This window comes from Panthera onca, chromosome B2 (assembly GCF_046562875.1).
Source record: "Panthera onca isolate mPanOnc1 chromosome B2, mPanOnc1 haplotype 2, whole genome shotgun sequence".
Taxonomy (NCBI): domain Eukaryota; kingdom Metazoa; phylum Chordata; class Mammalia; order Carnivora; family Felidae; genus Panthera; species Panthera onca.
In genome coordinates, this window is record NC_138343.1 from 96,681,140 (window position 1) to 96,693,796 (window position 12,657).

Sequence of the window (12,657 nt, forward strand, 5' to 3'; positions counted from 1 at the left end):
GCCTTTTGTAGCAACGTGGATGGAACTGGAGAGTGTGATGCTAAGTGAAATAAGCCATACAGAGAAAGACAGATACCATATGTTTTCACTCTTATGTGGATCCTGAGAAACTTAACAGAAACCCATGGGGGAGGGGAAGGAAAAAAAAAAAAAAAAAAAAGAGGTTAGAGTGGGAGAGAGCCAAAGCATAAGAGACTGTTAAAAACTGAGAACAAACTGAGGGTTGATGGGGGGTGGGAGGGAGGGCAGGGTGGGTGATGGGTATTGAGGAGGGCACCTTTTGGGATGAGCACTGGGTGTTGTATGGAAACCAATTTGACAGTAAGTTTCATATATTAAAAAAGAAAAAAAAAAGAAAAAAAAATAAACACTCATTTATAAAACTAAAAAAAAAAAAAAAGCGTGCCTTCTTTGTAGCTGTGACACCGTGAATAGCACAAAAAACTGAACTATTTTTTTTGACAAACTATCATCCGTCCACGATAAATTCGTGAAGAAGTTTATCCCATTCTCAACAAAAGAGCAGAATTCCAATATACAACTTCACTGTTTACATTTCCCTTACTTCTTAACATAATTGGAAACATCGACTAGCATTCATGCCCAAGTTACACTCAGAACGCTGCGGGGAATCATAAACCAGCACACAAGGGCCTCACACCCACCATTGCACCTCACACCCACCATTGCACCTCAACCTTGGCCCTTGCTCCAGCCCTGGCGTTGGGGCTGGAGGGTAATAGAAAGCCACAGGAGAGATAGTCCCTACCCTAGGTGCTGTTTTTTGTGCTTGTGTAATCATTTTCCTCCATGGGGCACAGGTGGGGCACCAAGCCCACCATCAGCAAGGGGAGGCCTTGAAGACAGGGACAGGAAGGGTTATTTGGTATCTATTCTTCCCTTGCATACTACCATGCTACATTTGGTGTTCCAAAATATGACTCTAAGACAATATAAGATCTGGACAATCAAAGAATCATCAAAGCCATTTTGACAGTTTTTGTGAAAACACATTTTAGAAAGAGACTTTAAACAAGTGTTGAAACAAACAAAACGCTTTCTGCTTAAGTTTGAACATTTTCTTACTTGAGAGTTTTGTGAATTTGACTTCCTTGTTACACAATGCCAAGAACACATACTCTTTTGGGGGTTGGGAGGTGGGAAGAAAAGGATGACAATAAAAAAGAGGGAATAAAACATAATGTTGTGAGGAACGTGGGTGCCTCAGTCGATTAAGCGTCTGACTCTTGATTTCAGTTCAGGTCCTGATCCCAGGGTCTTGTGTTTGAGCCTCGTGTGCGGAGGCTGCCTGGGATTCTCTCTCTCTACCTCTATCTCTGTGCCTCCCCGACTCGTGCATGTGTGCTCTCTCTCTTTCTCTCAAAATAAAAAAAAAAAAAAAAAACAAACATAATGTTGCATTTCCTTATGTTTATTAGAAAATCACTCTCTTTATAGAGTAAATTTTCTAGGTAACAGAAGACTGTTCTGTAAGTACTTAGCAGAGGCTGCTGGTTATTCCAAATATCCACGCTCCTTTCTTTCTTTATTAATTCAATCTCTGAATTTTAGCCAGCCACCTGATCACCCCATACTGCTTTGCCCCACCTCCCTTGGAGTTAAGTGAGGCCAAGTGACTAGGTTCTGGCCAGCAGCATGCAAGTGTAAGGCGTGTGTGCAGCCTTGAATGTTGAGTCCTTAAAGGGGAAAGACATGCCTCCACTAGCTCTGCCTCCATCTGGCTGGTTAGACTAGCAGGAAAGAGGGAACTGGAGGAGCTATTTTATAGCGTGAGGTAGGGACTTTGTGTTAAGAGGAGCAGAGTGACAACAGAGCAGGAGCCTGGGTCCCCAACACCATGGAGGCATCATGTCACTTTCAGATGGGCTTCCCAGATTTTTAACATAAGAAAGAAGTTAGCTTCCTCTTCTTTAGGCCACTGTTGCTTCCCCTTTGTCACAGCAGCTGGATTTATATTCTCAATGATACAATTACCAACATTTCAGAACATGTTAACCATTTGTTTTTAAGATTTTACAGAGTATCTTCTTTCTAAACATGTTACACGTTTCTAAGCTCATTAAACAGAGCAGACAGGACATAATTTGGAAAGAGTAAATGGGAAAGCATAATTACTATTCTGAACAATAATGCAAAGAGATTGCCAAGGTCTAGAGGACTTCTGGCCCAACAGTAAGCAGCCTCAGGCTGTGGGACTTGGTTCACTCATACCTAATTCCTGCAGTTTTTCTAGCTCCCTCACTATCAGGGTTCAAATAAGAAAATGTACACAAAGTGCTTTGGTCCAGAGCCTCAAACACAGAAGTGCTGAATAAATGTTATATACGACTATTCTTGCTATTAGTATTAATTATGATGATGGTGATGATGATGATGATGATGTGTAGGGGACAAACAGCTATTTTTAAAACCCAGCACTTTCTTCTTCCTGTTTAAATCATAATCCCAATCATAAAGACACAGAAGCTGGAAATCCCACTGTTAGGTGACATTACAATCAGCTGCCGGTACAGAATAGAAGCTAGGGCTCTTTCTTGATGCAGACTCTCTTTATCTCTTTAAAAAGACCTTAATAGTCTTTTTAGTCACGAAATATGAGGAAAATCTATCTGTTGACCTTGGGTTGTCTCTGAACTAAACCAATAGCAGATGCTTCAAACTGAGATGTAAATTCTGTTTGATAATGAAGAAGGCTGTTTTCATGGCAGTCGGCGTAGGGCCCTTCAGAGAAAATATGATGTTAAGAGGTTTTTGCTTTCTTCGACTGGGGTGAGAAGGAGGCAGTAAGGCCATAAAATGATGCTTTCCTGGCAGTGAGCATGCCCCAGAAATGTGGCTGCAGGCCTGGGCCAAGAGGCATGGGCAGATGGGCCCTGGGAGGAGGCATGACCTATGAACTCTGGAGCACTCACATCTGACTACCCGTTGAATTCTTCCTTTTCTGCCTGCAATTCACTCATATTATTCTCAAGACTCAGAGAAAGGGTTAAACATCACAGCCTGTGTCAGCTGTGCTTGGATCTTAAAGGGAGAGGCTTGTGCCCATTCTTGGACCAGACAGAGTTTCCACCTGTGCTGGGCACAGAGGTGATCGAGAGTGCAGTTTGGGAGAGCGCCAGGCAAGAGGTGACAAATGTCAACCAGCATAGATCTGTGATGCAGTCAGCACAACAGGCATCCTCAAGACTCAGGAACCTTCCAAAGGCTCAAACACGGATTACTTCGTTATGACAGTATTGTTAGGATGAATATGCCATAATGATGTTTTTATTGAAATGACAAAATTGTTCTTCACTACTTTATAATATTGATAATGTTATTGTATTTGTTATTGTTCTGTATTATTAATAAAACATCATTTAATTATAACAATAATTATTATTATACTTTCAGTACCCAGCTGTGTGGGCACTCTTCTTCCCCAAAATATCTTCTCCTTCAAATCTAAGACTATTAAATCACTATAATAGAGCTTGTAAGAAATGCATCTACAATAAAGGTAAATAGACTCTGAAGGAGGGCTTGGAAGCATTTTCTTAACAATTAAATACAGGATCTTTAAGGATACACCAAGTAATATCTTACTTCGCTTGCTCAGGGCTTCTTTTTTAACAACTTCTGGCTCCCCAACTGTGTCTCAGATAGTTAAAATTGCCAAATAATGGAACAACACTGTACAGTTTCCTTGGTGGCTTCTCCACAATTAAAACCTTTTCATTAACGGTAAAAGGGGGCTTCTGGGTCTAAGAAATTGTCAAAAAAAAAAAAAAACTGGAGAGACTTAATTGGTTGCCAAATTTATTTTGCGAAGTAAGGACATTTTTTAAATTACCAAATCCTGACAACATACAACAATTAAATAAAAGAAAACAAACTCTAACGCCAAAAGAGTAAGAAGCAGATATTTCAGAATAAAGGATGATCCTTTGGGTGGAATCATTTTAGCTCTACGAAGATTTGCACACGGTTCTTATTTTTCTCATGTCACCACGAGGGAGTCAGCACTCCGGCAGACTAGCACCTGGTTTGGAGGTGTTCTTGAACACTTGGGGAGCTGTCTGGGAGCTGCTGGCCTGAAATAATTCCCACACAGTTCCCCAAATACATGGAAGATGGACTCAAGGAAGAGCTGTGGCCCGTTGCCCCTAGCCAAGTAGCCCTGTGAGGCATGGACATGAGATCTGCCTGCCTACATTGTCAGCTAACCATTCCAAAAGCTTTCTTCCTGCCTTGATGTGTCTCTGAGTGTTAGGAGCCCTGAAAACTGCCCCTTTTAGGAGACAGGAAAATTGCCAAGTCGGGCTCATTCCATGGACTGAATTCCCATTTTTCCTGGCCCTAGAAATGCTGTGTCTGTTGGTAATTTTCATTCTTGGGTCACAGCTCCCAGGGGAGTAGGAGAAAGGCCAAATAGGAGAGAGAAGTTTTCAGTGTGTTTCTTCAGATCCTGGACTTGCTCCCTGGCTCTATTCACAGAAGGGCTGCCCTGCTCCGTCCTTCCAGATTCAATACCCAGACCTCAGCAATGGCGCAGGTAGCTGAGCTGGGAGGGCCTGCCCTGTGCAGGCTTCAGAGAAATAATGCTGAAGCTGAAGTGCCCATGAGAAAGAGGAGGCTCTCTTTGTTAGAAAAGTAACCAGTGACAGAAGAGTTTACTTCAGGAGGTGGCTGAGTAAAAGCTTCTTTTACTAAAACCCATGACCCCCAAACAACTTTGAGTCACCTTCCCCCTACCTCCTGTTTTTATTTTCCAGCAGTTGGAAGAACTGTGGAGAACCAAAGGGATAAAGGTTGAATTCATCACCGATTCTTCCGGAAGCTTTGTCTTTCTGCTGACCTGAAATAATTTCCATACATTTTCCTAAATATATGGGAGTTAATTGCCAATTTGCATTTTGGTTTGAGTATTCAGATCTCAAGATAGAAACATAAGCTCTTTATTTCAAGAAAAAATAAAGGAAGGAAAACTTCTGAAGCTCATTTTCTAATGCCCAAAAGTCTTGTGGAGAATGAACTCAATAGTCTTTCTTCTCTAGTAGCCTCTTCAAAAACATCTTGGAGGAGAAGCTCTCCCTCCTCTGGTTCAGATTGCTTTATGTGATTGCAATTACATCAGAGAATTTCTTTTCCACCCCCTGCCACTCTGAATTGTTAATTCTTCCAAGGGTCACGGGATTTTAATTCTGCCTGATACGCCTCCTTGAAGCCAAACTTGACGTCAGCACTTTTTATAAGCAGGAAACTATGAATTAACACCCTGAATTTTCATGATGAGTCCCCCTTGTCTAGGCTCTGTTTGGGAAAATTCTTCTATGTCCTCTGACACTAGGCTGCACGCATTATTAATTTAAGTGTTTCAGGAACATCATCTGCTTTTACTAAAATAAATGACGAATGAGTTCTGGAAAGTGGCTTTGAGCGCCGCCCTAGTAGGCACAGTGAGGGGAAAATTCAGTGTCTGAAACACTAATTTAAATGCAAGTCTTAAAATGTGTGTTTAGCTATGACCCTAAAATCTGCTCGCCTTACAACTTTCCCCATCTGGTGCAATTTGCTTTCTCCACTTGTACAAATGCACACGACGGGGACAGCATGCAATGTGGGCCCCGCTGTAACAATGAGGCCTTGTCTGTCACAGACTTCATTGAGAGAAACTTACTTCTCATCTTGTCGTTACCCAGCTCCCAGCCTTTCCTCACATTCTGCGGTGGGGCTCTGCCCAAGCACCCATGCCCCAGCCCAATGTCACCGTGGAGAAAGGAGATGATGGAGCCGTACCTTGTACCCAGGCTTCCGCCCTCTTTTCTTTGGGATCTTCGCTGCTGGCAAAGAACCAGCTGAAGCAGAATAAAGGTTATGCACTGCCATCTTCATAGGTGTTGAGTGCAGTGGGGGTCGGCCTCGCTTTCTCCCCGGGATCCTCTGAGACTGCATGTCTGCTGGTGCCAGTCTTACAGAAGGAAGTGACAAATCGCTCACAGGCAGAAGAGGTGCTAAGAATTAGTCCAGACACAAAGCAAAACAAAAACAGAAGGGTTTGTTTGGTTTGCAAGGCAAACATGTATCCCATTTGGTGTTTTTGGCCATGCCTATCCTTTATTGGAGGGGAAGACCAAATACAAAACAGCCAGGCACCACTAGGAGTTTTTACAGTGCTGTTGGAGTTCTGGGATCATTTCAAGGAGAGCAAATTTCCACAGGGCTATAACAAAGCAGGGAAGATGCTGTCTAGGTGGAGAGGACAATAGATTCCCAGCTCCAAATGCAACCAATAGTGCTGCCAGCAACGAGACGACTTTATCAATGTGTGTCTCAGTTTCCCCACTTCGTTCAACCTTGAAGTGATTCGACAATAGTATTAGATAAATACAACTATTCCCTCACATTCGCTCCTGCCCCTTTGGTTGGGTTATAAATTGTTATGACCTTTATTTTTCCCATGGAAGGGATGTAACGGTACAAATCAATTGTATTAAAGTTATGTCCCTCGGTCAAAATGCGGATAGGGATTTACCTACAGAGATGTTCATTTTAGCATGTTTTAGAATTGCAAAAATAGAATGGATGGAGCCCAAATAACAAGCAATAGGGGAATAGTTAACATTATCTACAGAACAAAACAATCACCTGGTTAAAAGTCTTTAACCATATTATTTCAACAACATGAGATTGAATGAAAAAGCGTCTCATAAATTGTGCTTAAAAATGATCTCCACTATGCAAAAATGTATGTGGTAAAAAAGTGAAAGGAAATGACGTAAGTGGCAGAGACTATAGAACTGTTGGTAATTGTTCGCTATGGACACATCCTTTCCCCCAAACAGATACCCCACATGCTATAATATTCATAGCATTAAAAATACTGATGACACGGGTCCCTGGGTGGCTTAGTCAGTCAAGCGTCTGACTTCAGCTCAGGTTATGACCTCACAGTTCATGAATTCGAGCCCCACATCAGGCTGACAACTCGGAGCCTGCTTCGGATTCTCTCTCTCCTTCTCTCTGTCCCTCTTCTACCTCTCAAAATAAATAAAACTTAAAAAAATATACTAATGATAAGCTCTCTCAGGTAGAGTTGACTAAATCTTGCAGCAAGAGGTAGTTGATCAACTCCAACCCAGGGAGCTCAGCAGTATCATGAGCTCAAGGGTCAGATTTCCTTGAATGTTAAGAAATGTAACAAGTCGGACAGAAAGAACTCTACACTCTAACTCAGGGATGATGTTAGGTGACAAAACTCATTTCTGAGGCTTAATGGTAGCCAACAGCTGGAAATGAGAAGCTTTTGCTCAAGAGGCCACAGGAAAAATTCGGAAAGATGATGGAAGTGGTCCCTACCCCCCAGGTCTGGGCAGCCACTGTAGGAACCAGATTGCTTTGCTCCGGAAGGAAAATATCAAATAGTGGATATTTGATATCCTAAAACATGACGGGAAATTTGGGGCATCTTTTACAAATGTCAGTTCAGTTTGTTAATTCTCTGAATATTAACGGTATCCACTCAATAATATTGATTGCTCTTGGAAATATCATACCTAGCACATAGAATTTTAAAGCATAAATTTGTTTATTGTTAGGTATTTCAGGTAGATAGACAAGCTGTTGAGGATGTCGATTTTTCTTGTTTTTGTGTAAGAAAAACACCATGTCTCATTGATTTTAAAATGCACACTTTTTTACAAAATAACATCTCTGAAATCACAATGCACCCTAAAGCATTGCAAGCACATCAAATTCTGTATGGAGCAATTTTTCTTTCTTGGTACATGAAATAATGAGGTGTGATATTATCAAGGGCATCTTACAGTCAATGAATCATAATCAATGAAGATAAACCCATCAATATGTGAACAAAGGGAATCATTCCATTTCTAGACTTACTGTCAACATCCCCCAGTGCCAACAAATACCCCAAACACTCGTTTTCAAAAAAGCGGCTTCCCAAAACATTGAAAACCCACCAAAATTTATTCAGTAAGATCTTTGCTGTGTGGAACTTGATCTGAGTCCCATTTTGAGCTATCATGATCAAGTGTCTGCTTCTCCATTTTTAGTTTACAGATTTTGGAAATGGGATTTCTTTTTCTAGTCTAGGACAGGTTTTTCTACCTTTCTACTTTGCCTCTAGGGACAAGGTCAGCGATGTATCTAACATTAAGATCAAAAGTCAATAAGAGAAAACCCAGGTCCAGAGAAGGCATTGAATCTCTTTCCTCCTGTTTTTGAAGGCTCAGTTGGCTGCGTTCCTTCCCTGGTGAATTGTGATCCTCTGCTAACTTAGATACTCTCTCACAAAAGTCTTCTTGTTGAATAGGTTTTGAAGAGTGAAGGACCGGTGACTAATTAGCATATTATCCTAAAAATTTGTATCCCTCAAAATTATGCTGAACTATCCCCAAATTTCTCACTATGTTAGAAAAAAATAGAAAAAAAATTTAGAAAATTTTAGAAAAAAATTTCCTACAAAAAAGTCATCTTTTTAAACAAATTTTTTAATGTTTATTTAGTTTTGAGAGAGAGAGAGAGAGAGAGAGACAGAGTGTGAGTGGGGGAGGGGCAGAGAGAGAGGGAGACACAGAATCCAAAGCAGGCTCCAGGTTCTGAGCTGTCAGCACAGAGCCCAATGTGGGGCTTGAACTCATGGACTGTGAGATCATGACCTGAGCCAAAGTCAGACAACCGACTGAGCCACCCAGGCACCTCAAAAAAAGCCATCTTTTAAACTGAGCTTTTCTGTTGTTCTAATTCTCTTCCTCTACTGTGAGGAAAAAACAGGACTTGTGCGACTTTCCACTTCCTCACTGGAAGTGCATCTATCTTAGGGTATGAAGGAGCTTTCCTGAAAACTAAATCTGATTAATGAATTTCATGCTAGCGGAGCAACAATGAACTATTATTTTTTTGTTTTTTTAATGTTTTTATTTTATTTTATTTTTTCAAGAGACAGACAGAGCGTGAATGGGGCAGGGGCAGAGAGAGAGGGAGACACCGAATCCGAAGCAGGCTCCAGGCTCTGAGCTTTCGGCACAGAGCCAGACATTGGGCTCGAACTCACGAGCGGCAAGATCACAACCTGAGCCTGAGCTGAAGTCAGACATTTAACCGGCTGAGCCACTCAAGTGCCCCAAAAGTGAACTATTATTGGTGGCACACGAGGCACTACAGTAATTGGGGAAATACTTGGAGATGGTTCATCCACTGATCAAGAAGATACTATTTTTCAATTCCTTCTCACAAATCAATATTTTAATATGCGAGTAAATGCAATTTTAAGTAACAAGATTTTTAAAAACTGAAGAGGTTATTTTCATTATGTGGGGTTCTCTGAAAGTCTCCTTGGAATAATTATAAAGAGTTAGGGGAAAACACAAAGTGGTATTTTAATAACAGACTCAGACACTTTGGAAATGATGGTGACAATAGTTCAGGGTCTCCAAAAATGTCCTTTTCCAAAACTAAGACATGAACCAAAAAAAAAAAAAAAAAAAGAAAAAGAAAAATAACAAATACTGAATACTTAATACTGAAAACAAGGAAGGGTCCCAATCTTGGAATGCAGGGGAAACAAGGAAGATGGGATTTTTTTTTTTTTTTAGGGAGAACATAACTATGGAAGATAGACAATGACCATTTATCAGATGTTTAATGAAAAGATCGAAACTAATAGAAAAGGGGGCGCCTGGGTACCTCAGTTGGTTGAACCTCCAACTCCTGATTTCAGCTCAGATCATGATCTCACAGCTGGTGAGATTGAGCCCCACGATGGGCTCTGCCCTGACAGCACAGAGCCTGCTTGGGATTCTCTCTCTCTTTCTCTGCACCTCCACTGCTCACATTCTCTGCCTCTCTCAAAATAAATACATAAACATTAGCAAAAAACTAACAGAAAAGGAAAATACTCAAACATATATTAAGAGGCTGTCTTCCATAATGAGGAGGCTCTCTGTGTCTGAAGAAAAGTTCTTTAAGAATAAAGAACAGAAACAAATCCTAATGAAAATAATACACTCTTAGCTTTCTATGGCACCCTGAGCCAGAAAAACAATGGAATTACCATAGTGACTTTTTTTTCCCCGGGTGTTTATAGTTGCTAAAATTCCTCCCACCACAGGGCCTTTGCATATGTAGTTCCCTTTGCCTGGAATGCTCTTTCTTCTTCTTCAGTTTACTCCTCTCATTTTTATCAGTTAGGTCACAGAAGGTTATTCTGACCTCTCATTTGATTTCCTGAGCTTAGAGTTTCTCAGCTGTGACACAAACCCACAGCATGTACATCATCACCATGGAACTTGGACAAGGGAAACAGGTGGGAACATGAAGACAAACCACCTGCTGTGCCTCTGGACTGGGAGCCATTTTTCTTCTACCATATCCATGACATTGTGGTAGGCTGACCTGTTTGCTTGCAGAGGATAAAAATCTCAGACCCTTCATAGTACTTCATGAAATTCAATAAGTAGGACTTACATGAAGAAAGTAATATTTTTTTAAAAAAAATCCTACTTATGCCTTAAAATAAGATTTAAAAATGATTATTCTGTTATTGGACAGATGGGTATTTCTGAAGTATAATTTTCACCTAAATCATCCTATAAGTGCAATCACATTAAAAATCCAAACAGACTTTAAGAAAAGAAGGACAAAACAAAGGCCACTGGAGACTTGCCCTCCTGGTTTCTAAAGTATATTATAAAACTATAACAATGGCAGCAGTAAGGTACAGGGCTAAGCAATCAGATTAATGGAAAAGCTAGGCCAGAAATTAAACATACATTAAGTTTCCATTTGTTTGAAACTTAAGATCATTTATCATATCAGTGCAGGAAATCTCAACAAATGAGCTATGGAAAACAGACACTTAGAAATAAAGAAAATTTGGGGCACCTGAGTGGCTCAGTCGGTTAAGCGTCCGACTTTGGCTCAGGTCATGATCTCACGGTTCATGAGTTCGGGTCCCATGTCAGGCTTTGTGCTGACAGCTCAGAACCTGGAGCCTGCTTCGAATTCTGTCTCTCTCTCTCTCTCTCTCTGCCCCTCCCCTGCTCATGCTCTGTCTGTCTCTCTCTCTCTCTCTCTCTCAAAAATAAATGAACATTTAAAAAAATTTAAAGAAATAAAGAAAAATTTAACTATTATTTGAGCGAAATTAATTCTAGAGATAACTAAAACTAAAATAGATCTCAAAAAAAGAAACAAAAAGTACTGAAGACAATGAAGGTCAACATTTTAATACTCTTGGAATGGAGGCAGACTTTCTAACTATGTGAAAAATTCAGGAAGCAGTTTGGAAATATAAAGACTAATAGACATGACTACATAAAACTCAAATGCTTTATACAGCAAAAGCAAATTATGCAGAAGGAAAAATGAAAATCTGAAAAAACTGTTTGCTACATATGGGACCAACAAAAGCTTAATACAAAAAACTCCTTCAAATTATAAAAATAAAAATAAATACTGCGATAGAAAAATGGGCAAAGGACTCAGATGATTCAGAGAGAAGAAGGAAGGAAGGAGGAAATGAAGAAAAGAAATGGTCAATTATCAAAAGAAAGGCTTCTAAACTTTACTGGCAACCTCCCCCAAAAGTACAATGAGATATCACATATTGCTGATCAGATTGATAAATATGAATAAATCAATCAATAGTTCATGCTGGTGAGGAGTAGAGGAACGAGGATTCCCATTTACTGTTGGTAGGGGTGGAAATTGGCTAACCTTTCTGTAGGACAATTTGAAAATCTCTTAACTTTCAGATGCACGCTTCCTAATCCAGCCATATTACTCCTAAAGATTTGTCCTAAGAAGAGCATCTGAGAAGAACACAAAGATATATGGCCAAGGGTATTCTTTGCACATTGTTTATAATAGTGAAAAACTGAAAGCAATCAAAATGTCTCTCAAAACCAGTTAAGTAAATTATTTCCCATTTATAAAGTGGATATTTTGTGAATATAATATTTCACATTCATAAATTATAAATGTAAATATGTGTATACATATAAAATTGCATTGAAGACTACAAAATAGCATATGTGCTATGATTCTATTCATATCTTTGTATATATATAATAGAGATAAGTCTGCATGTGTTAAGCATGAAAAGAGGTCTTGGAAAGATTATCATCAAAAGACTGGTAGTTGTCTCTGGGCAGACAGATATTGAAAGATGTTTTTGCTGTCTTTGTACCATTCTGCATTGTTGGAATATTTTAAACCCTAGGCAGAAAAACACCATAAATAGAAAAATAAACAATGAGTGAATAATTCCCCTTGTCTGGAAAGTTGGGTTTTTTGTTATTGTTGTTTTGGGTTTTTTTTTTTTTTTTTGGAAATTTGTGCATCTTCAAATGGCCTTTTGTTTTCTTGTTTTCTAATGGTTTTGGCACTTGAGCTACAGAACTTCACTGACCACTGCTCTAACATCCTAAACAAACTGTGACAAAATTAAAAAAAAAAAAAAAGGACCTCATCACCAAAAATAATGGAGAAGGTTATTTCGGAGCTAATAAGAGTGTCTAAACAGACGGCAGACAGGAAGAGAGAACCAGCTCTCAAGAGCAACAGTGCACTCCCTGGTCCCTCCTTGATACCCTGCAAGCCCTGCCACTGAGGCCCCAGGTGGCAGTTGGGTCA

At 40.0% G+C, this 12,657-nt stretch overlaps 1 protein-coding gene across 5 annotated transcripts in view; it reads right to left on the minus strand.

Moving 5' to 3' along the window:
* SCML4 (Scm polycomb group protein like 4) overlaps nucleotides 1–12,657 on the minus strand; it is a 124,556-nt gene that overhangs the window by 60,964 nt on the left and 50,935 nt on the right. For 3 of the 5 annotated variants that reach the window (XM_078447183.2, XM_078447184.2, XM_060616312.3), the window contains one exon: nucleotides 5,800–6,014. The exons of the other annotated variants lie outside the window; for them this stretch is intronic. In XM_078447183.2, the coding sequence (XP_078303309.1) occupies nucleotides 5,800–5,955 (156 nt within the window). In that variant the 5' untranslated portion in view covers nucleotides 5,956–6,014. The remainder of the gene's footprint in view (nucleotides 1–5,799; nucleotides 6,015–12,657) is intronic. 5 annotated transcript variants of the gene reach the window in all.